We start from the raw sequence: 27,423 nt of genomic DNA on the forward strand, positions 1-27,423 counted from the left end.
GCAATCTACACCGGAAGCATTAATGCTCGTAACACTTGACTTAGCAATTCACCTTGAAGAAGATAGATCTGAAACAAGGATCTCTTAAGTTCACATCAGTAACTCCGTATCCACATTCCACAACCCGAGAATAAGGAAACTCAGCTGGCAGTAAGACCTGTGCCTCAATGACAGGATGCCTTCATCCCACTCTGCTCATCGCCTGGCCTCAGTCAACAACCTGGCACTGTGTCTTTTCTGGGCTTCTTGTGGGTGTGTAAAACTGCCATGCAACCAGCCAGGCTGGTCTCCAGTCACGGCCACTGGGCTCCGCTGCAGGGCCACTGCTAGAGCTGCTCCTGCTTCCCCAGCAGGACTTCACTCACAGATGTAAAGCCAATCCGGCTGATTCTCGGCCCAGACAGCTTCATAGGTGCCCTCCTGGGTCAGAAGTACCTACCAGCCCCACAATTCCCAAGCACAGCTCTACACCACCGAAGCACATGCCACACAACCTCAGCTGAGCTTTGCGTGCACCTCCTGCCTATACTTGGCTGAGGGCTCTCACACAGGCTAACTAGTTCCTCACTCCCACAGGGGGTGGCACCTTCAGGCAACTACTCTGCACCTTAATGATGTCAAACTGGGAGTCAGTGTGTAAGTTAATCAGGGTTCATACATAGAAACACGTGTTTTAAATTTTCACTCATGGAAGTGGCCATCTCAGTGCCAGCGGGTAGAAGAAAATGGGGACCCAGACGCTGGCCTAAGGACGACTGCAACAGGGACAGGACAAGAAGTGGAGAGGTAAGGTAAGGGCCAGGAAAACCGGAGTTGCTCCTCCGTACCAGAAGAATCCTCCAAGCTTGTCAGTGACATGAGTTTCTCGTTTTCTAACAAGCTAACATGGCTGAAGTCACTGTTTGGAATTGTGTCTTCAGGAAGTTTCCGACCATCAGGTTCAACAATCTAAAAGAAATAAAAGGCAGCGTAAAAGCAGCACATTCGCTCCACCACAGAGCACAGCACACGGCTATGGAAGAGCAAGTGCTGCTCCACCTACACTGTGCTGACTCTGAACGCCACACTACACTCAAAGAAGAGCACACGTGGACGCACCAAGGACCCTCACGCCCAGAATGAAGAGGCCCTTCCCACCAAATGTCTATTCTACTGCAAACTAATATTAAATATCTAGTAAAACAATTCTGACCAGCTTGAGCAACAGATTACAAAACATGCACTAATTTTTTGGACAGAGGAGTTCAGTTCAGTTTTATACTTGAGGACAGTGCTAAGCAAGTCCCGCCCCTCAGCCTTCTTATGACCTGAGAAAAACTCCCACTTTTGCTAGGAGTAGAGTTCTGCTATAGACAAGCAGAAGATTTTCAACAAATAGTAACCAATGTATGACGTGAAATAGGAACTTTTCCTCCTCTGTAACCACCTAGAAACTGGTAACATATACATAAACATTTACCTTGTACTCCTGATTATTCATCCGTGATCTTACATGGAAGTCAGCAGAAGGGTCTGTTAACGAACACAAAAACTGAGAAAATATTTTATCAGCTAAGTAGCCAATCATACCTAAGAACAGCAAATTAAGGAACTGAACATTTTTATTGTGAAACAGAAATACTTTCAGATGATGGTACAGGACCCCATCATTGGTCCGTTAAGTTGTTAAAAATGCTAGGATGGAGGTCACATGGCACAGAACTTGCATTTGCAGAGCACTGACAGCCCAAGGGAGCAGACAGACAAGTCCACGCGCAGGGCGTGGCTGCTGTGAGAGGGCCCAAGGCACCGTAACACCATGTGACCTTCCTGTGGCCCCCGTGGCAGCACGCCCCACTGGCCTGCCACGCTAGACCACAGAAAAGAAGTCAGTCTGTCAGCTACGCTAACAGCACTAAGGTCATGCACACGAAAATATACAGAAATACAATGATGTCTGTAATTTTAAAACAACGAGAAAACTACATGCTAAATAATATATTATAGCTGTATAAACCAAAAACATGTAATTTTCAATATTTGCAAATTATTTTTCCCATACTTTATCATTTCATTTTTTCAATGGTGCCTTCTGAAGCATGTTTTCAACTTTGATAAAGTCCAATTGAACTGCTTTTTTGTGGCAAACTAATACCAGTACAGGTATCTATACTTTGGTACCTATTTGGCATTTTTCATTACAAGAAACAGAAGTATCACTTAAATCTTTTGAATTGCAGCATACAAATGTCTATTCATTTCACCTATCTCCTTACTTAACATGCCCTTCTGAGCATGGCGCTACAGGCTGGAGTCACACACTATCACTGCTATAGGTCAAAAGCATGCAGTTTTCAATTTCCATTTTTGACTTCTTTTAAAAAACGAAAGTGAATGTAAAGTACTAAAAGGAATCAGAGAGTAGATGCCTGTATTTTCTCTCCACACATTTCCCCACGTTTTTGTCAACTCTCTCCCCTCAAACTACCACGTCTAATTTTGACAGCAATTGTTCAAATGATTCACTTTGGGGCTGGGGAATATAGCTCAGTGGCATAAGCATTTGCCTGGCAAGTTTGAGGTCATGAGTTCAATTCCCAGACCAAAAAAACAAAAACAAAAACATTTCAAATGATTCACTTTGGAGTAGTTCTGAAATACTCAACTTAGTTTCTTAAAAGATAGTAAATTCTTTGACAATTTATAATTCATGAGTTACATAAAAGTAATTCATTAAGTTATATATACTGAGTTATATATATGTAACTATATTGTTATATATAGTTATATATATGTAAGTTATATGTTATATATATGTTATATATATGCATCTATATTGAATTTATAATTCAATAAGTTACATAAAAATAAGGAACAAACAAGACTCAAGAGGAACACAGATGCATCTGTGGGAGGAAAGTGAAAGGCGTAGCCGTGCCAGCTCCTCGCCACAAACATCAGCACACGGGCCACCTGGCGGCCACACGGTTTCCAAAGGAAGGGCGACCTCAGCCGTGGCAGCACAGCCTGGTGAGGGCCCGAAGAGACCCTTTCCCATAAGTGCCCTGAGTATGACAGTATCAGGTACACGCCAAGCAGAACATTCTCAGATCGCTACATGACGGCAAAAGATGAATACTGGTCCACAGAACAGGAAATGACAACACATGCATCAGAAATGAGTCTGAGTAGGTCAGGACCTGGTGCTCGCTTTGGAGCTGAAGCTCTGCCTACAGGGGCCGGAGGCCAGCAGACGACTGCAGTGTCAGCGGGCTGCTCTTCTGCTCCTGGTCCTTCACTCTGAAGAGACAACAGCTTCAAGACAGCATGGGACGGATGTGGACTTGCTGTATTGCTCTTTTTTCTAGAGAGAGTTTTTTATTAGCGAACAGATTAGTGACAAAATGTTGCTTACCTGGGGTAAGTTTATAAAATATCTACTAGCTAGTTATATATTTCATCATTCAAAAAGCAAAAAGAGGGCCAGGGATATAGCTCAGTGGTATAAGCACCTGCCTGGCAAGCTGTCTTGGTTACTTTTCTCCCGTTGCTGGGACAAAATACTTGACGCCCAAAATTAAGGAAGGAAAGGTTTATTTCGCTTACAGTTTGTGGAGGATTCAGTCCATACTTGGCAGGTTATAAGGCAGAGTGGCACATGGCAGAAGGCACATGGTGGCAGAACTCAGCCGAATCAACAAGCACACACATGGGAGGAATGGCGGCAAGCAGCTTCTTCCTCTCCCTTACATATGCAAACTATCCACCCCAGGGCGGGTGTAGCTCTCACACCCATAATTAATCAAACTCTAAAAGCCTGCCCCATGGCTGCATGAGGCTTTGGGGGGACACCCAGGCACAAACCATAACACAAGCGCAAGGTCCCGAGTTCAATTCTTGGTACCAAAAAACAAACAAAATAAACCTGTCCTCAAAAAGCAAAAAGATGGACACTGTGGGAAGAAATAATTCTGGGTCCAATCAGAACCTAAGGACACTTCCTCCCACTCCTGTAGGCTCCTGGTCCACAGCAACTCACGGGGAGGAGAGTGGGGCAGGAGTGGCACCACGGGTAAGTAAGGAACATTTCACTCTAGGCAAAGACGGCAGGGGTAGGCGGGATGACTACAAATGGACACTAAGTCACGTGTGGCAGAAGAGCGCGCAGGAGGCAAGATGGAGACACGGGATAAATGAAGAATAAGTCAGGACACTGAGCTTAATTCCCAAGTTCTCCTGCCCTGAGAAAAGCATACAGTACGACCAGCCAACCACTACAACCTAGCAGTGGAGACAGTGACAGATAGAACATTCTAAATTCACTACCCCTCAGAACTAGTACAGCTCTCCTTCACTTGTGAGTACACAGAAACTTTCTGAGAGAAGTCATGAGCCTCAAGTCAAAGTAACAAGAACAACTTCCAGGGTACCATCAAAGCTGCTCTATAAAAGGCAGTCTAAGGGGCTGGGGATTTAGCTCAGAGGCAAAAGCGCCTGCCTGGCAAGCGCAAAGTCGTGAGTTCGGTTCCCGGTACCGGAGAAAAACCAAAAAAAAAATAAAAAAGGCAGTCTATAAAGATACAGCAAACCACCCACAGGCCAGCGGCCCCAACCCACACCTACCCCAGGTTCTGGAACCTGAAAAGCCAACAGCGTATGCAGAAAAAAGGAAAGCTGCAACTCCTCTTGCCCGCACGTGCCTGACACAGCGGGCCATTGCTCCTGAGCCTCGTCTGAGCGCCTCCCGCTCCAGGGCGGTCACAGAAACCTCAGCACCCTGTGAGGCCACTGCTTCCAGCCTGGTGCTTGTCGCTGCTTGTGGGGATATAACCCAAACCTCGCTCCTCATCGCCACGTGAAGCCCCTGCTGAGCCTTGCCGCCCTGGGCCACTTGCTGTCCAGAGCAGGATCTGCCTCTAGAACCACAGCTGTGAGCTTGACTGGCCAGGCCACCAACATCCACAGCACCACACCCACTCTCCTCAACCTTCGGCTCCGCAGACCCCCACCCCAGCCAGACCAATCACACAGCCTCACCTCCTCATCCCCCACTGCCCATCAAACCACAGCCCAGGCAAGTCCGCTCTCCACCCCTCCTCACCTGCACGGCCAGAGATGCAGCTGCTTGAAATACCACAATCATACCAAATGCTCCCAGGTTAAACTAACAACGTGATCTCAAGGAGGGCCCATGTCCCTTTGTCCTTCACTGTCCCATACGCCCCTAAGTTGTTTTTTCTCTTTTTAAACCACCCCCTCTCCCCCCTCCCCAACTTGGCAGCCACAGTTCCGGGTCACAGCCCACGCCCCACCTGAGGCACTGAGGAGGCAGAGGAGGAGGCGGCGTCCCCGGTGCAAGCAGGCACTGTCCTGGTCCTGCCCAGCCGAGGCTGCCCCGCCACCCTCTGAGCCTTCCTCTCCAGGCTGCGCACCCTGCCCCAGCAACGCTTTCTCTCTCAGAACTGAGCTTCCTCTTTCCAGATCACTCCCATTACCTCATGGGCACGCAGTATAATCACCCCAGCAGTAAAAGGTCTGACCATGGCACCCGCCAGCATCACAGCCCGCCCCGCTCCAGGGGCTGCCTGCCACCTCCAGCGGGCACCTGCAGCTCCCATGCTCACTCAGCAGGCCGCGTCTCTCCCCACCGCCACCAAAGCTACGCACTGGGGCCCGTTCTTGACCCCCGTTTTACTCAGCGGAGCTGGACAGCCTCTTCTGTAAACATGACTTTATTTGCTTGCTTGTTTTGTCTTGTTGGCAGATGGGGTTTCCCCACGCCGCAGGCTGGTTCTCAAACTCCCGGGCTGACGGGCTCCTCCCACCACAGCCCCTCAAGCAGCTGGAACACAGCTGTGCACTTCCTCACCCAGCGACACACTTGGGCCGTGGCTTCTAGAACACTTCCTCCTGTCTCTGCTCACTAACTCAGTCTCTGTCCGCTCCTCCCATCCCAACTCCTGGAGACCTGAGCACCAAATTCACACCTCGAGCTCTTTGCCCCCATCCCCCGCGCTCTCGAGTGCCTTGCTGCCCTGGCGGTCTCTGTCCCACCCTCGCCCTGTCTGTTACCGAAGCGCACGCAGTGGGCCTCTTCCCACAACACGTGGACAAGACCCTCCATGGCACCCCATCACTCCGAGTTGGGTGAGGGTCCGTTCTGAGACTGCAGTGTGCTCCACCCGGCCTGCACGTGGCTGCACCCTGCCCACAACCCTCTTCCCCAAGGCCTGAAGCTGCCGCCTCACCAGACCCTGGCTCTCTTTAGCTCCTCTGCAGGAGACCCACACCGAGCACCGCTGTCGGCCTCCCGAAAGCACCTCAGCATCACCTATTTTCTCCCAGCACTTTTCCCTTCAACACACACTGAAGTTGGTGTTTCTGAGGGCTAAGTTCTTGCCGTGGACGCAGATCCAGATCTCCTGCCTCAGCCTCCCGAGTGAGGGAATTACAGCTTGTGCCACCAAGCCTGGCTTGAGATGGGCACATTTTAGCAATTTCTGTTTAACACGTTTTGCACGTAGTTTTCCTGAGCATCTGAAAGTGCCCGGCACCCAGCAGGCACTCGGGCAGAAGAGCACGCAACACTGGTCTCTTCACTATCAAGGCCGTCACGGCCATTCGCAACGCAAGGCTCAGCAGGAAGAAACACCGCAGTGCGCAGATCCCACCAACACTCAAAGGTGAATTTCAACACAGAAAACCAGAGGGTCTGTAACACCACCACCAAGAAGGAACTCACAGTGATCCTCCTGCCGCAGCTTCCCGAGTGCGGAGATTACAGGTGTGCGCTACCACACCTGGCTTGGGTGGATTTGTAATGGTCTTTAAAATAAAATATTTTTTCTGCCAGGCGTGGTGGTGCACGCCTATAATCCCAACACTTGGGAGGCTGAGGCAAGAGGTTCATTGCAAGTTTGAGGCCAGCCTGGGCTACAAAGTGAGTTCAAGACCAGCCTGAACTGCATGGCGAGACTGTGTCTCAAAAAGACCAAAAGAAAAAAAAAGAAATATTTTTAACAAAAGATGGGGGAGGGGGGAGACAATTAAAACATATTATGTACATGTACCAATTCTCCACAATGAATGCTATCATGATGTACTATAAACATGTACTAATAAAAATTTTAAATTAATGCTCTAATAAAAATTTTAAAAATACGGCTGATGTGGTGGCACACGCCTGTAATCCCAGCACTTGGGAGGCTGAGGCAGGAGGATTGCTGTGAGTTTGAGGCCAGCTTGGGCTACACAGTGAGTTCAAGGCCAGCCTAAACTACATAGTGAAACCCTGTCTCAAAAATACAAACAAAAGCCAGGTGTGATGGTGCACGCCTGTAATCCCAGCACTCAGGAGGCTGAGGCAGGAGGATCACTGTGAGTTCGAGGCCAGCCTGAAATGTACAGTGAAATCCTGTCTCAAAGAAAAGATAGCCAGGCATGGCAGCATACGCCTATAATCCCAGCACCCGGGAGGCTGAGGCAGGAGGATTGCTGGGAGTTCAGAGACCAGCGTGGTCTACAAAGTGAGCTCAAGGCGAGCCTGAACTGCATAGCAAGACCTTGTCTCAAAAAGACAAAGAAGAAAACAAATGACAAAAGAAAGAAAGAAAGAAAGTTAGTTCAAGCTGGATATGGTGGTACATGCTTGTAATCGCAGCTACTCAGGAGGACCACAAGTTCAAGGCCAGCCTGGGGAACTTAGTGAGATCCCATCTTAACATAAAAAAACAAAAAGGGCTAGGGATATAGTTCAGTGGCGGAACACTTGCCTAGCAAGTGTGAGTCCCTTGGTTCAATGCCCAGTAACACAAAGAAATAAAAAGTTTATTACATTTAAGATAGCAGAATTGTATAATCTAAATGCCAAACATGGACTTAGAGCCATTAACACAGTGACAGATTTACATCAGTTGTAACTGAAAAACGAACACAACGTATTAACTTTTAACAGTTCTAAATACATAATAAAAGGGAAGAAGCAACGTAAGTAAACAAACGTAAGTGTAATCCTATCATGTAAAAAACACAAATACATGTCTGCACACAGAAAGTTGATAAGAGAAACTTTAACAGTACCCTTCAGTTAGTGGGGTCACAGGGCTTTCCTGTCGTCCTAATAATTTTGTTTTCTGCTTCTTTCAATGAGCATATGTTACTTTTAGAATTAGAAAAAAAAAATGTTTTAAAGGGCTCAAAATGTGATTAGAATGTCTGAAGAAGCCCAAGATGCCTAGAAGTGATCAGACACACAACCTCACTCTGCACTCCACACAGCCGAGGACAGCGCAGACTTACTCCTCGTCCTGGAAGCTGAGCTGCAGCCTCTCCCGGGCTTCAGGGTCACTGCAGCAACTGGGAGACAACTCGGATGGAGCTGAAAACCTCCCCTCTAAGTAGGAGGCCTGGACATCAGGACACCTGCACAAAATTATTAAGAATTAAATCATGTTTAAAATTCACCAACCACCAGGGAAACAGGACAAATAGCACACCCAGTGTTCAAAGCCACCACCTTCTGTGCAAAGCACCGAAAACTGGACGGCACCAGAGCGACGATCTGCATCCACATTGCCAGACATCTTAAAGCTGGAAGGATGAGCAGCCTCTTCAGGCCACAGGTGACCGTGTGGCTGGGGAGGAAGCAGGTGAGGAGGGGCAGGTACTGAACTACCCGCAAGGCTGTGTGAACTGGACACATTACATTTGGAGTGTGAAAATATGGTCCATGTAACTCATCTACCTGGTTATAAAACCAGAGTAAGAACAGTTAAGAAAATAAATGCTGGTTTAGTCCCTAAGAAAGAGAAACCTGACTGGGGGAACTCAGGGTTACCAGAGAAGGGCTGGGTCGGTTCAGGAGCATGGACAGGTGGGAGGCAGGAGGAGGAGGAGGAGGAGAGCCACACCTGCCCAGGGCAGCGAGACCTGGGCTGAAAAGGAAGCACAAAGCAGCCCCAGCACAGCTCTAAACACACGGGGCCCCACGCCACAACCACGGGACTGGCCTTAGGAGCAACCAGGAGGTCCACCTTAGGAGACAGTTCATGAGCCTCCCGTGTAGCTACAAATGGACTCAGAGTCTTTTCCAGGTCTGTGCTACCATCTTCTGAAACATGGAACAAGAAAGCAGGTACAACCAGTGAGGTGAGAGAGGCAGAGTGACAGAGAAGCGGAGTGAGACAAACCACGGCCCAGCGCTCCCAGGCCCAACTCCGGCCCTGCAGCCACAGCCCGGCCGGGCACGGCCACAGGCAGGCGTCTTACCTGTTATCAGTGCTGGCTCTAGTCCTCGCAAGAGTGGAAACAGCAACAGGAAGCCCAAGTTTCGAAGAAAGAGTGACATCTTCCAAAACCCCACTATTACCAAGTAACGAATTGGCTAGAAAACTTGGAAATGACTCTTCTGTTATGCCACGAAAATCTTCCATCTCACTGCAACAACAAAAGGGTTTTATTTTTGCTTTTCTGTCTTTTTGAGGCAGGGTCTTGCTATGTAGTTCAGACTAGCCTTGAGCTCATTTTGGAGCCCAGGTTGGCCTCAAGCTCACAATGATCCTCCTGCCTCAGCCTCCTGAGTGCTGGGATTACAGGTGTGCGCCACCACGCCTGGCTGACAAAAGTATTTTTATAAATAAATAGTACTATAAAACCTTTTTAAGTGGTTAAACGCAGGTTTCAATAATCTCAGAAAATTAATAGTCATAAGAAACAATTTTTTCCTGCAGCATCCCTAAGAGAGAACATTATATGAAAATATGCTGGGGTAACGGAAATCTCAGAATACCTGGCTGCTTTACAGCTGAGAACAGACACCCAACAGTGAACTGACTGTCTTATCATCAGGACTGCTACAATCAACCCAAAGTAAGACTGGTAAGAGTAAGACTGTTCCAACAGATTTCTGGTAGTACAGACTAACTTAATTATTCAGTAACGTAGCAAGTGCAGACCACAAAGGAGCTATAATGATTGTTCACGGAAGCTCACCTCTCCACTCTGCACCTGGCCCAACCCCTGTCTCTAGGCACCAACAATCACTCACTCTAGCAGGGCCCCTCTTCCACATGCCATTCTTCCCTGCACCTCTCCCCAAGCTGTGTGCACTGCCAGCTGTCTAAGTCCTCCTGAGCTCACCCCTACCAGGCTTCCACCCCACCGTCCCACTGCAACAGGGCTGGCCCACCTCACACCTCCCTCGCTGCTGCTGGGCCCTAGAAAGTTACCTCAACCTAACAGAACACATGTGATGTATATTCCTTTACTCAACCTCTAGATGCAGCTGCCAGTTTTCCAGCTCCTCAGCTGCTTCTTTCCTTCTATCTCCTGGGCCTTCCCGCAGTGGAAGGCTCAGAGCTGGTTCTAGTCCTCCCTCACTCCTGGGCCACACTACTTTCAGTGTCAGAGCTTTAAATACTGTAAGAGAGCTATAGCTATAGCTTGGGATTCTCCCTCTGAACTTCAGATACTCAACTACCAGCAAGACATCTTCACTTAAACACCTAACAGGCACGTAAAACTCATTTTTTTTGAGACAGGGTCTCACTATGTAGTTCGGACTGGCCTCAACTCACTATGCAGCCCACCTATTCTGGCTCAGCCTCCTGTGTGCTAGGACTACAGATGTGCACTGCTACACCCAGCGCACAAAACTCAAACCTTGACTATACCTGCTTCCACTGATCAAGAAAGCCTGCTCTTCCGTCTTCTCCACCAGAGAAAATGACAACTCCAACCTCCACCTGCTTAGGCCAAACACTGGGGCCATCACTGGTCTCCTCAGCCTCTGACACCTGAGCCATCCATTGGCCCCTGAAGGCTACGCTTTAAGGAGCATCTGAAACCGCCAGGCCTCAGAGCTGCGGGTGCCGCCTCCTGCCACGCTGCCTCTGGCCTCAGGGAAGCAGATCTGGATCCATCGACCTTGCTCACACCCACCCTGCACCACTGGCTTCCCCACAGCACTCAGTGAGAGCCAGGCCTGATGGCGCAGGGAGGGGCTGGGGATACAGCTCAGTGGTATAAGTGCCTGTCTGATGGCCCAGGGTGGCGGGGTCCGCGACCCAGTCTTCTCCCACCATCCCACCGACCATGCCAGCCACTGCTGTCACTCAGAAGCGTCAGGCAGGCTCTGTCCGGGGCTCAACTTCTGCCCAGCCCGAGGCTCCGGGTGTGCCTCACCTTGCCAGTCTCCCCTTTCACACCCTGGTGCTTGCAGTCACCAGAGCTCCACACGGGGCCCCCAACCTCCCCGCCCGGCCTCAGCAGCACTGACCACCCCTCAGCAGCCGGGTGCTCACCTCTTCATCTGTTCCCCAATATAAGCTCCGCCTGTTTGGTAACTTACCACTGCACCCCTGAGCAGTGCTAGTACAGAGGAGCCCTTGACGCGTCTGCCGGGGGAAGGATGGGCAGATGTTTTCAAACTCCGTCAGCACACAACAAATCATCACCAGCGTTAAGTCAATGAGCACCTCCTCTCAGGCATTCCACTCTTCCACATTTCTCACGAGCCTCCCTTATGGATCTCGTGAACACGCTCAAAAGGTTCCCACAGAAGGATGGAGAAGCCAGAAAACAACCTGGCCTATTGGTCCCCTGCGTTCTTGCCACCACCTTCTGGTCCTCCCTCACAGCCCAGGGTCCAGGAGAACGACGCACACTCCCACAACTACTTTTTCCACATCGCACCTGGTGCCCCTCTCTGTCTGCTCCTCCTCACCAGGCTTATCCAGGATTCTGACCTCAACTCTAAGTCACGCAGCTTACATCGTGCACCCTACAGGTTGCAACTCAAACACCTTCAGGCGCAAGAACACAGGACAGTAAGTCAGCTGGAAATTATAGGCCTGCAGACAATTAAGCACAGCCAAAACACTTGCCAGGCAAAGCACATCCACTGGTGTAGTGGACTCCTGAGGGCAAAACCCATGTGCAAAACACACCCTGAAGCCCATAACTACACCCTCCCTGCCTGAGAGCCCCGTCTCCACACTTCTCTCCGGCCACCCAGGAACCAAAGGCACTGTGCACTAGGAGTCAGGCACGGTGCCCGATGCAACCTGGGGAGGCCCTGTCACCCCTCCAACCTCCCCTCTCACCACCGACGGGGTTTGTCCCTGCAGCCCTCCCAATCCTGAACCACCTCACGGCCTAGGAGTCTTCTCCAAGGGCTTTGCTTCTTTCTGCCTTTCCGCATCTAGGTGAAGCCATCTCTCATCAAGTTCAACTGTCTCTCACAAGTCCACACAGTGGTCTCGCTATCTATCACACCCATTCGAATTTCCTCCAGCACTTACCACTATTCATTTTGTACCTGTCTGTCTTCTCCCACCAAAACAACTGCCCTCTAAAAGAAAGGGCCAAAACCAGGAGTGGCAGCACATGCCTGTAATCCTAGCACCTGGGAGGCTGAGGCAAGAGAATCACAAGTTCAAGGCCCTTCACTATGAGGAGCTACACAGTGAGTTCACAGCCAGCCTGAACCACACGGCGACACAGTGTCTCAAAAAGAAGAGCAAAGGCCTTGTCTATCTGCCCATCACTGGTTCCAAAGCCTAAGATAATGCTTAGCACATAACAGGTATTTTTATTCTGTGAAATAAAAAAAGGACTGACAACCTTCTCGGTAAGTGGCCTCAACTTTGACTTTACCCCCTTTCTGGTCAGTTTCCTGGGCAAATGTCTATCTTGTTCACCATACATTTCTAGGACCTGTTAGGAAGCTGGGAACATGTGTTGAAAGAAATAACCTATAACCCTAGCTAACTTGCTGATACTTTGTGTCTATCCTATTATCAAGAGTCATGTATTATTTCATCTACATTTTTTCTAATCCTTACATCAAATTAGCTGTTACCCTACTATTCCAGGAAGCCAGCCCAAGGAGAATCAAGAGATTCTGGGGTCACACAGGGCACACAGGGTAAGTGGGCGCAGGGGGTTTCTTATTTGGCAAGTCTGGCCCCAGAATATTCTTTCCTGTGTATCAATACCACCTCCTGCCCAGACATCTGAGTTCTAGACCTCTATTTCCACCTCACCTATGAATGCCTCTCAGGTAGTGCAAATCAACAAACACAAAGCCAAACCTGTCACCTTTCCTTCACCTGCTCTTCCTGTTACCGTGAGTCTTGAACCACAACATCCCTACTTCACTGGCTCTGTAAGCTGGACATGAGAACCACTCTCATCTCCCTCGCTCTCTTAATCAGCAATTTCTAATGCACCTAACTTCAACTTTACCTCTGGAACTAAGACCCACTGTATGCTCAATGTCTGCAGCCCAGCACTTTTTAATCAAAACTACCAAACAAGTCTTCCAACTAGTCTGCCCAAGTCTAGCCTTGTAATTACAAAATTCTTCCTTCTTTTACAGACATATAAACCACATTAAAATATACACTGAATTCTTCAACAGTGATCACCTTTCAGAAAGGGTCAAATCCAAAATAACTTAGATGTCATTAAAAGATCATTCATGCAACATAATGGTATCCTTCTACTTAGTACTAGAAATGAAAAATTAAATAAGGCAGTCCCTCAGGGAGCTGACAGTCTATCAAAGGATGCACTTAGGGTTACTACTATGTGTGCAAAGGTAACACGATCCATTAGAAGCTTTCTCAATATGCGATCTAGTACCTGGTTCCACTTGTTTTCAGAAAGGATTACACTGTTCTACACCATCACAGATAAACCACATTCCTAAGCTTTTCCTAAAAAGGAAAATCTCTAACATCCCTCTGTATCAGATTCCCCACCCCCTGCCTTCCTGCACCATCTAAAGTGAAGATAAAGAACACTTCTATCTTCTCTTATACAATATTGGAACCAAATAGCCATTTTTTCAATTCCTCTTGCTATTTTATTTAAAGTAATGAAGTCAAATTTCACATACAGTTTTACCAATATTTACTCTAATAACATTTCTGGTACATGAAGGCTACTTTTCTGTCACTTTTAAACGTAGGTCTATGAGTACAATGAGATATTTAAAGTACATACTGCGGTCCCAAAACCTAATCAGATCTCCCAATACTCACCATTTACTCTTGGCACTTTAAAACGTACTTCAGACCGAAGTAGGCATTTGGGTAGACTTACCGTAAAGTTTGCCCACAGAACTGAAACTTGGCAAAAAGGCTGATTTTGAAGCAGTGAAAATGGCAGAACAAAGACCTCAAAATAGCCGTAAATGGGAATATTGTCACAGCAACAGCTGTCCTCCAAACCAGCGTGTGGAAAAGGACCTCATGTTTTAGGAAACAAAGTCTGAAATCAAAAGCAAAGCGAAGTGGAGTGACTAAACCTTTCTTTCTGCTTTTGCGGACTGTTCATAAGGAACTCGTACGGGTAAGTAAGGTGTTGAGAATAAAGGCTAAGGCAGTAGCAGAAACCGAGCGAAAAGGGGTAACACGACAGACCCCGCAGCGTTAAGTTAACCCGTTACCCCGGGTCCGTTTTAGACAAAAAAGCGAGGACAGTCGGGCGTGGGTGCACGCCTGTAATCCCAGTACTCGGGAGGCTGAGGCAGGAGGATCGTTACGAGTTCGAGACCAGCCTGGGCTACAAAGTGAGCTCAAGGCAGGGCCTGAACTGCATAGGGAGACCCTGTCTCAAAAAGACAAAAAAAAAGCAAGCCTCGAAAAACGGACAGCGTGCAGCCACCGCCACCAGCCAGAACCCCGGAGCCAAGTGCCAGTCCCTCAGGGCCAGCAGGCATCGGGCGAGGGCCGAGAAGCGGAGTGGGGCGGGAGCGCAGGCCTACGCGACCAGGGCGCCTGGACCCTCACCCGCTCAGGGTCACCCTGAGACCCGCGCTACCGCAGCGGAGCAGGTAGAAACTCGCAGAAAGGCGCGCGTACCCGAGTGCGCCTGCGCGAACCGCCCACACTGCGCCTTTCCGGCCAGCCGTACCGCACGCCCCTGAGGTTTACGACCGTTCGCGGCACGAGAGAGGGGTGGGGCTGTGGAACGGAGCCTCGGTGTGGCCCTCCGATTGGGCAGCGTGAAGGGCAGCGCGCGCTGGGGCCGCCGATTGGCGGGGACAGCGCGAGTTGGGTTTGAAGTCTGAGCGCGCGCCCGCAGGCGCCGGGATGTCCGACACCTCGCAGGCGCGCCGCCCGCTGGCCACCCTCAGGGACGCTTCCGCGGGCACACGCACCCGCACGTTACCGTCGGAACAGCGGGGACCGTGCCGGCCGCCGTCCAGCACCGGCCGTTCCCCTTCCGCGGCGCGCGAGCTCCCGCCTCACCCAGCGGCCACACGAGGGTGCCCTTCCGAGCTCCCGCCACCCCTGCTCCCCGAGTTCGGAAAGGCAGCTCACCTCCAAACCCCCTGAAGATGTCCACGGAGAGGGCCGTAAATCGGAGATGAACGGCTGAAATGTCTACCTGGGAGGCTGCCATTCACCCCGAAACCCTGCCAGCAACTCAGGAAGTGTCTGTGGGGAGGCTTATGAGACAGGGACCCCGTCAGGACGAAGCGCACTCCGGGCCCCTAACCTGTTACTGAAAGCTTGCTTTGTGTTTTCTGAGGTAGTCGGGGACTAACCACTGCTAAAAATAGTGACTTCACTTGGGCCTACAATGCCCAACAAATAACTAAAGCAGAACAAAGCCTGACCTTCAATTTGTATGTTTATTACCTTAAAACTTTGGGTCAGGTCCCTACTCCGGACATAGGCATCTTAATACCTTAGGGAGAGGGGCTGGGGATTTAGCTCAGTGGCACAGCGCCTGCCTGGCAAGCGTAAGGTCATGAGTTCGATTCCCGGTACCGGGAAAAAAAAAACAACAAAACTTAGGGAGAGTCTTTCTAAAAACTGGCAATGCGAGGTTGACTGACCCTTAATTTACAAAATCTATCTTCATCCCTCAAGACTGACACCAAGAGATTTACAGGGACACTGTTACCAGTGAGCACACCCAGATGTCTCCAGTCATTGCCCTAAACCTAAGTTCACCTTCAATTCCAGCAGAGCCTCCAAAAACCCAGGACTGTCTCCAGCAGAAACAGTCACCTAAGACGTCTGAGCCACCCTGCAAAATCAGAACAGAAGTAATGATCGACCAGGCCCTCGCCTATCCCAACAACTTAAAAGCTGTCCATTTGTTGGCAGACTAATCTCATCTCCGTCAGAGCTGTGTCCCCTTCAGTTCCTCAGGCTGAAGCCCCTTCCCTATTTTCCCTTTGTAATTCTGCTTAGTAAATCAGCCTGTGCCTCTGACACATCCTCAAAAGTTTGTCACTGTCTTTGTTACTCAGACAAAATACTCGACACCCACAACTTACGAGGTGGTTTAATTCGGCTTAGTTTCAAGGTTCCACAAGACTATGAGTGTCCTGGCTCCAAGGCAGGGCAGTATGGCAGAGGAGCCTAGTGGAGGAAAAGCTGCTCACCTCATAGCACCCAGGAACAGTGAAGGGTGGAACCAGGGAGGCAGATGCATCCTTCCAGGTCAGTCCGTCTCTTCCAACCAGACCCCACCTCCTAACAAGTCAGTTATAAACCCAGTGCTCCAGTCACCTTCCAGCAGCCCACCTGTGACCACAAGGCTTTGGTGGGGAGGCATCTAGATAGAAAGGCCACAGCCCCTGCCTGGGCCACATTGATGCCCCCGCCTCCTATGGGGGGCACCTTCTGAGATGTGTCAGTAACACTGAGCTCTAGCCAAGGTAACGTCCTTTGGTAGTGGGCCACCATTCGCTTGCAGTTATCCTGTGGCACCCTCACCAGGTGCTGAAGCTGTGTGCCAGACTGGCAGAGGAGGGCCACACACTACTGCTGAAACCAGAACTCCTCACAGGATGGGAACAAGCACATATGGACACACCATTCCTCCCACAGCTTCTGCTTCCTGTCTTTGCTGTATAACTTAGAGCCCCATATAAGCCCTATAAAAACAGAAGCTCGGTAAGGGGTAGGGTAACAACTCTGGCATTTTCCCATTAGGCTTTGTGCCTCTGTATGCGATCCTAAAAGCCATACCCACCAAGCTGGACTTGCCTACGATTTTTAGTCAGCGCCTCCCCGAGGTCTTTCTTTCATGTCTCCCTAGCACATTCACAGTGAACTTCGTCCTTCCTCCATACGTTACCTCAGATCACCAGAGCTCTTCCCAACAACACTGGGGAACCTGGCAGGTCCTCTACGGACAGAGATCGAGGCAGAAGCCCGCACTGGGGGCCAGGCTGTCTTAAGTCTGGGTCCTGGCTCCCTCTTCCTCATGCTATGCAGCCTTGGGCAACAGCACTAAGCCACCAGCTTCCTCATCCGTAAAACAGGGACAGCAAGAGCATCTGCCTCCTCCATGGTTTGTTATGAGGATCTTAGCATGTAATTAGCATACCTTAATACATGTAAGGTATCTATCTAAAAGGCACTGGCTCATAAAATACTCAAATATTAGCTATTATCTTACACTTCAGTATCTTTCCTTGCCAAATGGAAAGGAAGAACTGCCACTGCGATTTCCAAATCTGACACTGAATAGAGCCAGCAGAACCCCACAGCCGGGGTGCGTCCAGTGAATTAGAAGTGACACCCACCCAACTCAGAGCCAGCCATCTCCCGCAGCCTCCCCTTACCAAGTGTTCTGCATACCACACCTCAGCCACCAGCATCTAGGGCTTCCCACCTCATGGCCAGAGGGCATGATCCACATCAGCAGCCACTGATTCCCTCCATTTACCCTACTCTTTCAGATTCTCATCCTGTTCCTGGAATACAACCCTATCCTCCCTTACCTTCCTCCACCTCATTTACTCCAACTGTGAAATCCCACATCCCTTCCAAATCCTGCCAGCTCAGATTCGTCAGTGGCTTTTAAGCTTACTATAGCTTCTACCTTTCCTATGGAGTTCCTGTTATCTTTTGTAAACTTGGAAATGCCTTCTCCCACTAGATAAATGTGCGCCGATTGACTACTGTAATTACACACCAGTGTCCAGAGAAGTATCTTGCAGATGGTCTGTTATAAAGACATTAACTGTTAATTGAGAATATAGTCATCCTTAAGTTAGATCTAACATGAATCTCCAAATCCTTTAACAAAAGGCTCCTGAGATTTGGAAAGGATTTGTTTTACATTTAAATGCTAACCTTATAGACAAAACAGCTTAAAGATTAAACACAACAAAATTCAAATATTCCTTAAATTAATATGCTTTCTATTCTTTGCATGTTGAGCAGCTCTGGGAGTAAGGCACTACTTAAGGAAAAGTATCTACGAAAATTAGCATGTATGTGGTTATGACAATTATGTGTCCTCTGTGATTAACATGAAATGCTTTCAAAATGTTGTCATGGCCCTAACAGCTAAATCCTTGAAATTCCTAACAAAACAGAATGAAAAATACTAGTGCCCCACAGTTTTAACAATTTTACCATAGTATCAAGTATATTCTAACTTCTAACTTTAAAATATTTTGGAAAATAATTATTCTACTGTTGGACTAAGAGATTCAATTCAGTATCAGTTCTAGATGTTAATTCATATTTAGCTTCCCATCTTTTACACATAATGCATCAAGTGCGCTGGCACACACCTGTAGTTCCTACATACTTGTGAGGTGAAGGATCTCAAGTTGAGACCAGACTGGCAAGTCTCAAGACCCTGTCTCAAAATGAAAAGGGCAGGAGACACCTTAGTGGTAGAGTTCCCCAGTTCAATCCTCAGTATCACACACAGGCACACACCCACACAGACATACCAAAAAGTAACCGCTTGCTCCAAATATATCTGGGCTTTTTCTTTTTGCGACATGGTAGAAGAAGCCTTACCAGCTATTTTAAAATAATTCTACTTTTACAAAGCAACAGATTCGTAATTTTTAAAATGTATTTTATTATTAACCTACTTGGACAGTAATTACAAAAGCTTTAAACAGTCATTCCTCGTAGTGAAAGGCAATTTCCTTTAATTAAAAAAAGACAAAAATATCCATATTATGTTTTGCTGCTTTATACACAGGAATGATCTTACATACCAGTCACTTGCAACAATCACCTGTAAAAAGTAAAAACACTTCTGTGTCTAGAAGGCAGAGTGAACTCCATGATATGTTTTCACATTAACCAATGTAAGGAAGCAGAAGAAACTTAAGACTATGGTAACAGCGCAAAATGAAATTTACACAACAGGCACTCTGAAGTCAGCTACTGTGCAACTTTCACATTAAATGTCCCTTGTATGCATCTCCTCTCATCAAAGGTTAGCAACCAGGGAAGCCAATGTTCCTTTGATGCAGACGCAGAAACAAGTTTAGGATCCAAACACTTTCTGCTTGTAATACATGCAAGACAGACCCTAAATAAAAAGTCTTCTGAAAGAAAATGAAGAAGAACAAAAAGCAGCCAGGAATGAAGCATTTACAAGCATTGCATAAGGCCTTTAGGTGTCAGATAGGTGTTTTAAACCCCTTCGTTCTCAGGTAAGGGATTAAGAGGCCGAGAGAGGTATCGTCTGCGAGGGTGAGGATACTGGAGGCTGGCAGTGTCAGCATCGCAAGAGTGCTCTAGCAGAGGAGGAGGAGGAGGAAGGAGCTGGGCATAACTGGACCATCGCGATCCAGCCCGTGGGGAGTCCAGAGGGGGAAAGAAATACCTGAAACAATGAAGACAGGAACAAAACACCAAAACAAAACAAAAACAACAGGAAAAAAAAAGAAAAAAAAAAAAAAAAAAAACAGAAGAAAAAGAGAAAAGTAGTAAATACAAAGAGAACCAAAGAGGAGAAAACACATGCTGGAAAAAAAGCTTTAGTATATTCATGCCAAAACTAACAGAACATAATAGCACAAATCAAGACCCTTACTCAAATCAAGATTGCTTAAGCAAATATAGAAATTTAAAGAAAGAAATACAATCTGTTAAACTCAAAAATGTCAAAAAAAATTATCAGTATGAATGTTACAAAGAAAGACATCCATTTTCTAAATCTGAAACATTCTCCAGTCTTTCAGAGACAAGTGAGGCTGGGGTTATAGATGGCTCTGCTGGCAGAGCCTCCCAGTCCACACACAATGCCGAGGACCACGCACTCTACCCAGCACGGCTGCCGTGCGATCAGGAACACACTCATTCCTCTGCAAGAACCTTAGAACTGCTGCAGGACTGTGTAAAGTAAAAGGCTCAAAGAATTCTTATGCATTACTTTCATTCTTCTGCCATCTTTTAACTTACCCATAATAGCATGCACTTTAGCAAATGTGAAGATGTATGGCTTTGTCAGAGTCAGAACTTTAAGAGGATAGGAATTCATCAAAACAGCAAACTAAAGAAAATCCCAAGCCCAGCGGTGGAATGCTGTTATTTTTGCATGCACACATTCAGTAAAAATGTAGCTGTTTCTCTTATATTTCCAAATTTGTTTTGATAGAAACTTTTAGTTGTGGTATAACACCATAAATATATACATGCACATATTAGAAACATCTATCTCTTTAGTGAATATGAATTGAAAACTTACTAAAGGTGTTTCCATTTTCCTTTACCAAATTATAAATGAAACAATACCAAATATTTCACTTGGCTACAAACTGTACAAACTATTTTTACAGTATTAGTACTACTTTGCTAATTTACCCCTTTAATAGTTTTAAATATTACAAAGAAATGACAAAGCTATATAGAATAATATCATTTATAAAGCAACTCTACAAAAGATAAACAAATTAGCACTCAAAACAATCTTTATGAAAAATATTTATTCAATATTCAAATTAAAATTATAAAAATTCATCATTTGCCTTATTGTTTTAGAAAACGAAAGAAATATACTTCTATTCTCCAAATAGAATAAAATGACAGTTTACCTCCTCCCAACTACTTTGTAAGGACAATAACAATCCTTTTAAGTTTTAAACCCAAGTTAAGTTTCAGGAACATTTCAAAAAATTGTTTTGGTGGCTGTCTCTCAAAAAGCCTCCCCATTTATATTTAAAGTTTCAAATAGTGTCAACAGCTGACTAGTACAAATAAATGGTCTCCACTGTATTTTTAAAGGCCTTTTGGACTGCGTTTGGTAGTAAGCAGGCTGCTGGTGTATCTTGGGAGAGGTCAAACGGCGCTGGGGAAGGGGAAAGGAGCTCACTTTCCATTCCTGTGTGCATGCAACAAGCAGCAAACAGCAAAGTTATCCATTAGCTTGTGCTCAGCTGTGCTTTCTGTTAAAGGACATAATACAAATGGAGAAGGGAAAATGCATCACAGATCTAACACAGAGGTTATCGGCACAACAAGAATACAGATCAAAACATCACAGCTATGAACAAAGCAAATACACGGTACAGGCAGCACCAGAAACGTTCTAGAAATTAACCCCAGTATTCATTGCCTCATGAAATTATCTGTATAACCCACTATCCTGTACGGCAACCTGAAACTGTTTTAACAGATGCAAATACTTAAAGCTTCAAAATTAAATAGCTAGACATCATATGTTTCCATTTTCCTTTACCAAATTATAAATGAAACAATAAAGGAAACAATAAATGAAACAATAAATGATTTGAGTTTCCCTGCTGAGAACTTCTCACTGCTGCCAAAGCAGTTATAAAACTTTAACAATATAAAAATAGTTGAAACTTCAAATACAATTTTCTTACACTTAGGGGATGATAATAAACATGGGACAATTTATGGATGGTTTTGAAGTTTCCTGAATTCTTCCAAAAGCGTATTAATAATTTTAGCATACAAACTCACATATTTGAAAACTAAATATAAACACAAAAGGATGACTCTACATTACATGAGATGTTTTAAATATTCTTTATTATGACAAACAAGAATCTAACATATGCTTGGTATTCCAAAAATCAAAATCTCAGATATTATCATTTCTTCTTATAATCTCCATTACTGTTTTTTCTTTTTTTTTGAGACAGGGTCTCACTATGTAGTACAGGCTGGCCTTGAACTAGCTTATGTAGCCCATGCTGGTCTCAAATCACAGTGATCCTCCTGCCTCAGCCTCCCGAGTGCTGGGATTACGGGCATGCACCACCACACTCAGCTTTTCATTAACATTTTAAACACAAAACCCAAATCATTTAACTCACTCTCTTCTACAAAGCATTAGTTAATATATTTTATCTAAAATTCTAGTTTGAACTGATGCAAAAGCCACATTATGAGCACTAAACCCTTAATGTTCATCTAGGACTAAACCCTCTTAAACCATATTTCCCATTCTTCTCACTGCTGCCAAAGCAAAGCAGAATCTTCAACAAAGCAAGAAACATTTTTACTGACAGACCACTACATTTCAGACTTTAAAGGCTTTACAACCTACCTGTAAAAACTATGAGGGCTTACAAGATGAAGTTTTAAATTCTAGTGTCAAAATTATGTATGAATTTTTTCACTCCATCTTAAAATCAAATAACATGCCTTTAGCATGACTACCAGAATCATTTAAAAAGATCATCTCTAGTTTACCATAAACAGCGTACCTGCCAGCAGAAGATCCATTTAATGAGCTCTGAAGGTTGGGAACGTTTGAACCTAGGGAAGGATTTGAGTTTCCCTGTTGAGAACTCCCATTGACTGGGCTCCCATTACCTTTCAGAATCCCAGTGCACTTCCAATTGTCCATGTAATTAGCTGAAAGGAAAATCAAGTATGTTCACATGACTGACCCTACACACAGCAACACAAACCCCTACCACATCTTACAAGGAAAGAAACAGGACAGAAGTCCTGGGCCACAACTTCTTTCCAGGAAAACATGAGAGACAATTTTTAAGTGAAATATACTCCAGTATGACACTTTTTTAAAGATTTCAAAACATTATTAATTTTAAAAAATTAAACTTGTCCCCATTTCCCTGCTTTGTAAAATAAATATTAGTACAATTAGTACAGACAATTCTCTAACCTACTACTTTGTCACATCATGAAGTTAATATCAAAATGTCTTTACTATGATAAATTTGTGTAAGAAAGAATAAAGTTGTCCTCTTGCTTATGAAAGCACAAATTGTGTGGGTACCATTCTTTAGACATAAGTTTAGGTAACAAAACCTTTTGAGTGGGGGTTGTAAGACTTATCCAGTGTAGTTTCATCCTGTGAAGGTAAAACTGGTACCAGAGTAAGTGATGGGGGCTGGGGATATAGCTCAGTGGCATAAGCGCCTGCCTGGCAAGCACAAGGTCATAAATTCAATCCCTGGTACCGCCAAAAAAAAAAAAAAAACCAGAGTCAATGATCCCAGCAAATCCAACTTAGGGAGGCTGCTGGGTGCAGCTGGGTGGTCCTGACTAAGGCTCAGAGGTAGAAAGAATAGCAAAATCCTTAAAACAAAATTGGATTAAGGAAAGGAAGGTCTGGGCTGCTTCTACCACAGCCTACACCTTAACAAGGGAGGCCTGCAGGGCTCCCCAACTACAGTTGGGGAGCAGATTGCTCAAGGTAAACGGGCAAACAGCTGTAACTCCGCAAGCTGTGTGTGAACATCCCTACTCTGGGGGCGCACAACAAGCACACATGCTTAAGCCGGATGGATAAACTGCCTGGGAAGGTGGGACTCACGACACTCACTGTATGCACTTCCTGCTCAGCGCAGGGCTGTGAGAAAACCAAGCATCCCAGGCTTCTTGGGCTTTGCAGTTACAGAGCAGAAGTGAGGGAGACACTGACCAGAAGACTGGTCATCGAAAGCATTTAATGAGGGCTGGGGATTTAGCTCAGCGGCAAAGCGCCTGCCTGGCAAGTGCAAGGTTGTGAGTTCGGTTCCCGGTACCGGAGAAAAACCAAAACCAAAAAAAAAAACCGAAAGCATTTAATGAAATCAGCAATGACCAGGTTTCTGCCTGAGTGTGCAGAGCAGTCACTCAAGTTACCCATAGTAAACAGTGTCATCTCACTGGAGATGCCACATGCTCTGCTACAAAGGCCTTAGTTTTTGTTTTTAGGGGCTGTTTTGTTTTTGGTGGTAACTGGACATTAAACTCAGAGGCATTCAACTCTTCAGCTCTTTTTTTACTTGGATATAAGGTCTCCCTAAATTGCCCAGTCCGGCCTCAAACTTTCAATCCTCCTTCCTAAGCCTCCTAAACACCTGGGATTAGAGGCATGCACCCCACACACAGTTATTATAATTACACAGTTTTACAAGTTATTTCATTCCACATAGAAACTTAAGAAACAATTCAACTAGCCATTAACTGTTATGATCTAGGTAAACTAATGGTCAAAATAAATATAAGACACTGATTTTAAAATAACTACAAAAATAATTTTTCAAGATATTTCAGAGCTTGTATTTTTAAGTGAAAATTCAAGTAGAAATAGAAAGCACCCTACTTTAAGCCAAGTGTGGTGGCACATACCTGTAATTTCAGTGCTCAAGGGGCTGAGGCAGGAGGATCGCCTCAAGTTCAAGGCCGGGCTGGGCTACATAAGTGAGTTCAAAGCCAGCCTGAACTACACAGTAGGAGCCTGTCTCAAAAACAGCAACGAAGAAAGCACCCTACCTTTCCACAGTCTCACACAGCCGTCATCTCCTGAAGATGCTAGCACTGTTCCTGTTATGTTCCAACTCACTCGCCAGACCTGGGAGTTATGGTTATCAAACTGAGCCACGATGTGGATTTCAAATTTTGTTGGCCCACCTGAGGTAGTAAGTTCTTTCCTATAAATTAAAAAAAAATATTCTAAGGAATTCTGAGGAATAAACAGTACCAGTGGGGATAGTAGTGTAGCTCTGGGGTGGAGCTGCCTATCTAGCATAAATGAAGCCCAGGGTTCCATCCCCAGCTCCAAGGGGAATAAAAAAGAGCAAGAAAATACAAATAGTCTCAGGCACCCCTCACATCATGTTATGACAATGTATACATTTGCATCTTCGTTTGATCGCCAGGACCTCAGTGATCCCAGCCCGTGAATGATACTCAGCGACCGTCTGAAGGGAGAAGCAACAAGCAAGGCAGTTACTCGTCAGTCGAGGTTCAGGGATCAGACAGAAGTTCAACAGGAACAGCAACAGGAAGAACCGAAAGGAAAAACGCGCGAGAAAAAGAACTGAAACTCCTAATTCAAGATTAAAGCTGGACAGATTACTCACAAGAATGTCTCAGTGTTAATTTATTTTTCCTTAAGCAAACATTTTATAAGGTACCAATTATTTTTAAAGAATCCAAGCCGGGCGTGGTGGCACAGGCCTGTAATCCCAGCACTCAGGAGACTGAGGCAGGCGGATCGTTGTATGTTCGAGGCCAGCATGGGATACAAAGTGAGCTCAGGGTCAGCCTGAACTGCACAGTGAGACCCTGTCTCAAAAAGAAAAACGAAAAAAAAAATCCAAGTCATTGGTACTAAGAGCTTCAATAAGCAATTAAGAGAATATATCAGCTGGGTGTGGTAGTGCATGCCTATAATCTTAGTACTCCAGGAGGCTGAGGCAGGAAGACTGAAAGTTCAGCAGCATGGGCAACTTAGCAAGACCCTGTCTCAAAAATAAAAAGGGGTAGCGATGGAGGCCAGCAGTGCAGAGGCCCTGGACTCAACCCCCAGTCCCTCCTCCCACAAGAGAGCGAGAACACTCATCCCGTCTGTTCCCACAGTTCTCCACTCCAAACATCCCAGTTACACAGGACGTCCATCAAGGAACCCATTCTTCGGATCAGTTACTTCAATTCTCTTCCACAGGTGACAGGAGGCAAGAGTTTTTAAACCCGTCACTTCTAAAACTCACCTCACAGGCTTTAATGTGAAAATTCTCACATCTTTGGTAGCAACTGCCAGTGTGTGGAAAGACCGTCCCAAGTTTGGCGCAAAGGCAATGTCATGCACTGGGTCGGTGACAGTCAGCAGAGTCTCAGCTTTTGCATACTTCCTAGTGAAAACAAGAACATTTTCCAGAGATACTCTTTGCAAAACTCCATCTATCAGTTCACACCGCTCACTACTGGTAGTGCTTACCTCTGTAGGGGTTGAATACTGGCCCCCAAAAGGTGCATCCAAGTCCTACCTCCCTAACTTGTGAACACAGCCTTTGTACACACAAAGCCCTGGACTGCAGCTGGCCCTGGACCCAGAGTTCAGGGTCTTGATGAAAGATGAAAGAGGAGAAACAGAGCCCGATGTGACACAGGTAGAAGACTGGGACAACATGGCCACGAGCCAAGGAACCATAGGCCGAAAAGGGCACGGAAGGACTTCCCAAGAAGCACAACTGTGCTTCAATAAGCTCTCAGACTTCTGATGTTATTAAGTGAACAAATTTTCACTGGGTCAAGCCACTCAGTTTGTAGTCATTTGTTGCAGTAGCAACTGAAAACTTAAATATCACTTCCCAGGCTTCTCGCGTGGACAATACAGGTTTAGCTTCAAACAGCTAACAAAAACATAAGTCTTGATTAGCCATTGATTTTTTTTTTTTTTAAGAAAAAGATCATTTCCTAAACCTTTGAGTATAAATTTAACAGGCTGATAAGAGGATTAAGGTGTGTTTTATTATTTGCCTGATTTTTTGAGACAGGGTCTCATGAGGTAGCCCAAGCTTGCCATGAACCTGCAATCCTCCTGCCTCAACCTCCCAAGTGCTGGGATTCCAGATGTGTACACTGGGGCTCGGGATTTAGCTCAGTGGCACAGAGCCTGCCTGGCAAGCGCAAGGTTATGAGTTCGATTCCCGGTACCAGAAAAAAACAAAACAAAACAAAAAACCAAAACAGATGTGTACATTACAGCAGCCAAAAACTGAGATTTTGAAATAGTAATGAAAGGAAAATAAGCCGTACCCCATCTCACCCTTAAATCCCACTTCTGTATCTGCAAGCAGAAACTAAGAGGACAAGGAAGGAAAGGGAACCCTGAGCTTTCCACTCGGTTCCTGGGCATCTCTGAGTGTGGCGGAGGCGTGTACCCACTGTGTTCATAGGGGCAGACATGTCCCCATCTGCCCTCCACCAGCCTGACTTTCCCATCCCAACATCTCGGAACCTATCTGACCTCTGCTGTGCCATCGCCTGACCAGCTCCCCACACCATTGTCTCTGCTGCACAGGCCCCGGTAGATGTGCAGACTCCCACCCTCACCCCAAGCCTACAGAATCGCAATGTGTTTTAGTAAGACCCTCAGATGACACACCTTAATCTTTCTAGTTCACTTTCATGACCTATAACTGTAATGGTTGGATTATGTCAACTTGAGCAGTGTAGAAGCTGAACTAAGTAAGACAGCAATTCTACATCCTGGGGTGTGGAGAACATGCCCTTCCTGCTCTAGGATGTTGTTCATTGTGTTAATTTCAGAAGTTAAAAGTTTAAGGGACTGAGCATGGGGCCAGGGTCCTCATTTTGTAAACATCCTGAGCCCGTGCAAGAACAGCACACCAAGACGGTGTGGGGGTAAAGGACCAACCCCTCAGGGCCAGTAGGCATAAAAGGGAAACGAGGAAGGACTGATTTGCTGGTTCTTGGGAGGAGCTCC

At 46.3% G+C, this 27,423-nt stretch overlaps 2 protein-coding genes and 1 long non-coding RNA gene across 9 annotated transcripts in view; 1 reads left to right on the forward strand and 2 right to left on the reverse strand.

Annotated features, from left to right (window-relative positions):
• Positions 1-14,882, reverse strand: part of Cep192 (centrosomal protein 192kDa) — a 70,575-nt gene extending 55,693 nt beyond the window's left edge. For 4 of the 7 annotated variants that reach the window (XM_013512821.1, XM_013512845.1, XM_013512709.1 and 1 more), the window contains exons 1-7: positions 14,775-14,865; positions 14,086-14,253; positions 9,247-9,414; positions 8,278-8,400; positions 3,180-3,343; positions 1,460-1,512; positions 828-948 (exon numbers count right to left, since the gene is read on the reverse strand). In XM_013512821.1, coding sequence (XP_013368275.1) covers positions 828-948; positions 1,460-1,512; positions 3,180-3,343; positions 8,278-8,400; positions 9,247-9,410 — 625 coding nt within the window. In that variant the 5' untranslated portion in view covers positions 9,411-9,414; positions 14,086-14,253; positions 14,775-14,865. Of the gene's footprint in view, positions 1-827; positions 949-1,459; positions 1,513-3,179; positions 3,344-5,474; positions 5,735-8,277; positions 8,401-9,246; positions 9,415-14,085; positions 14,254-14,774 lie in introns of those variants that run through there. The other 3 variants (XM_013512751.1, XM_013512786.1, XM_013512868.1) reach the window with 3 other exon arrangements.
• Positions 14,883-15,051: 169 nt separating this feature from the next.
• LOC106148247 lies at positions 15,052-16,211 on the forward strand. Its single transcript, XR_001233525.1, has 2 exons — positions 15,052-15,519; positions 15,960-16,211. It is a non-coding gene; the product is annotated as an uncharacterized LOC106148247 (long non-coding RNA).
• Positions 16,212-18,811: 2,600 nt separating this feature from the next.
• Seh1l (SEH1-like nucleoporin) overlaps positions 18,812-27,423 on the reverse strand; it is a gene marked incomplete at its 5' end in the record, with an annotated part of 19,516 nt that continues 10,904 nt past the window's right edge. Inside the window, 4 exon segments of the mRNA XM_013512934.1 lie at positions 18,812-19,590; positions 22,442-22,592; positions 24,465-24,622; positions 25,685-25,825. Coding sequence (XP_013368388.1) covers positions 19,398-19,590; positions 22,442-22,592; positions 24,465-24,622; positions 25,685-25,825 — 643 coding nt within the window.

The sequence above is a fragment of the Chinchilla lanigera genome, unplaced genomic scaffold (assembly GCF_000276665.1).
Source record: "Chinchilla lanigera isolate Chin_1 unplaced genomic scaffold, ChiLan1.0 scaffold00001, whole genome shotgun sequence".
Taxonomy (NCBI): Eukaryota; Metazoa; Chordata; class Mammalia; order Rodentia; family Chinchillidae; genus Chinchilla; species Chinchilla lanigera.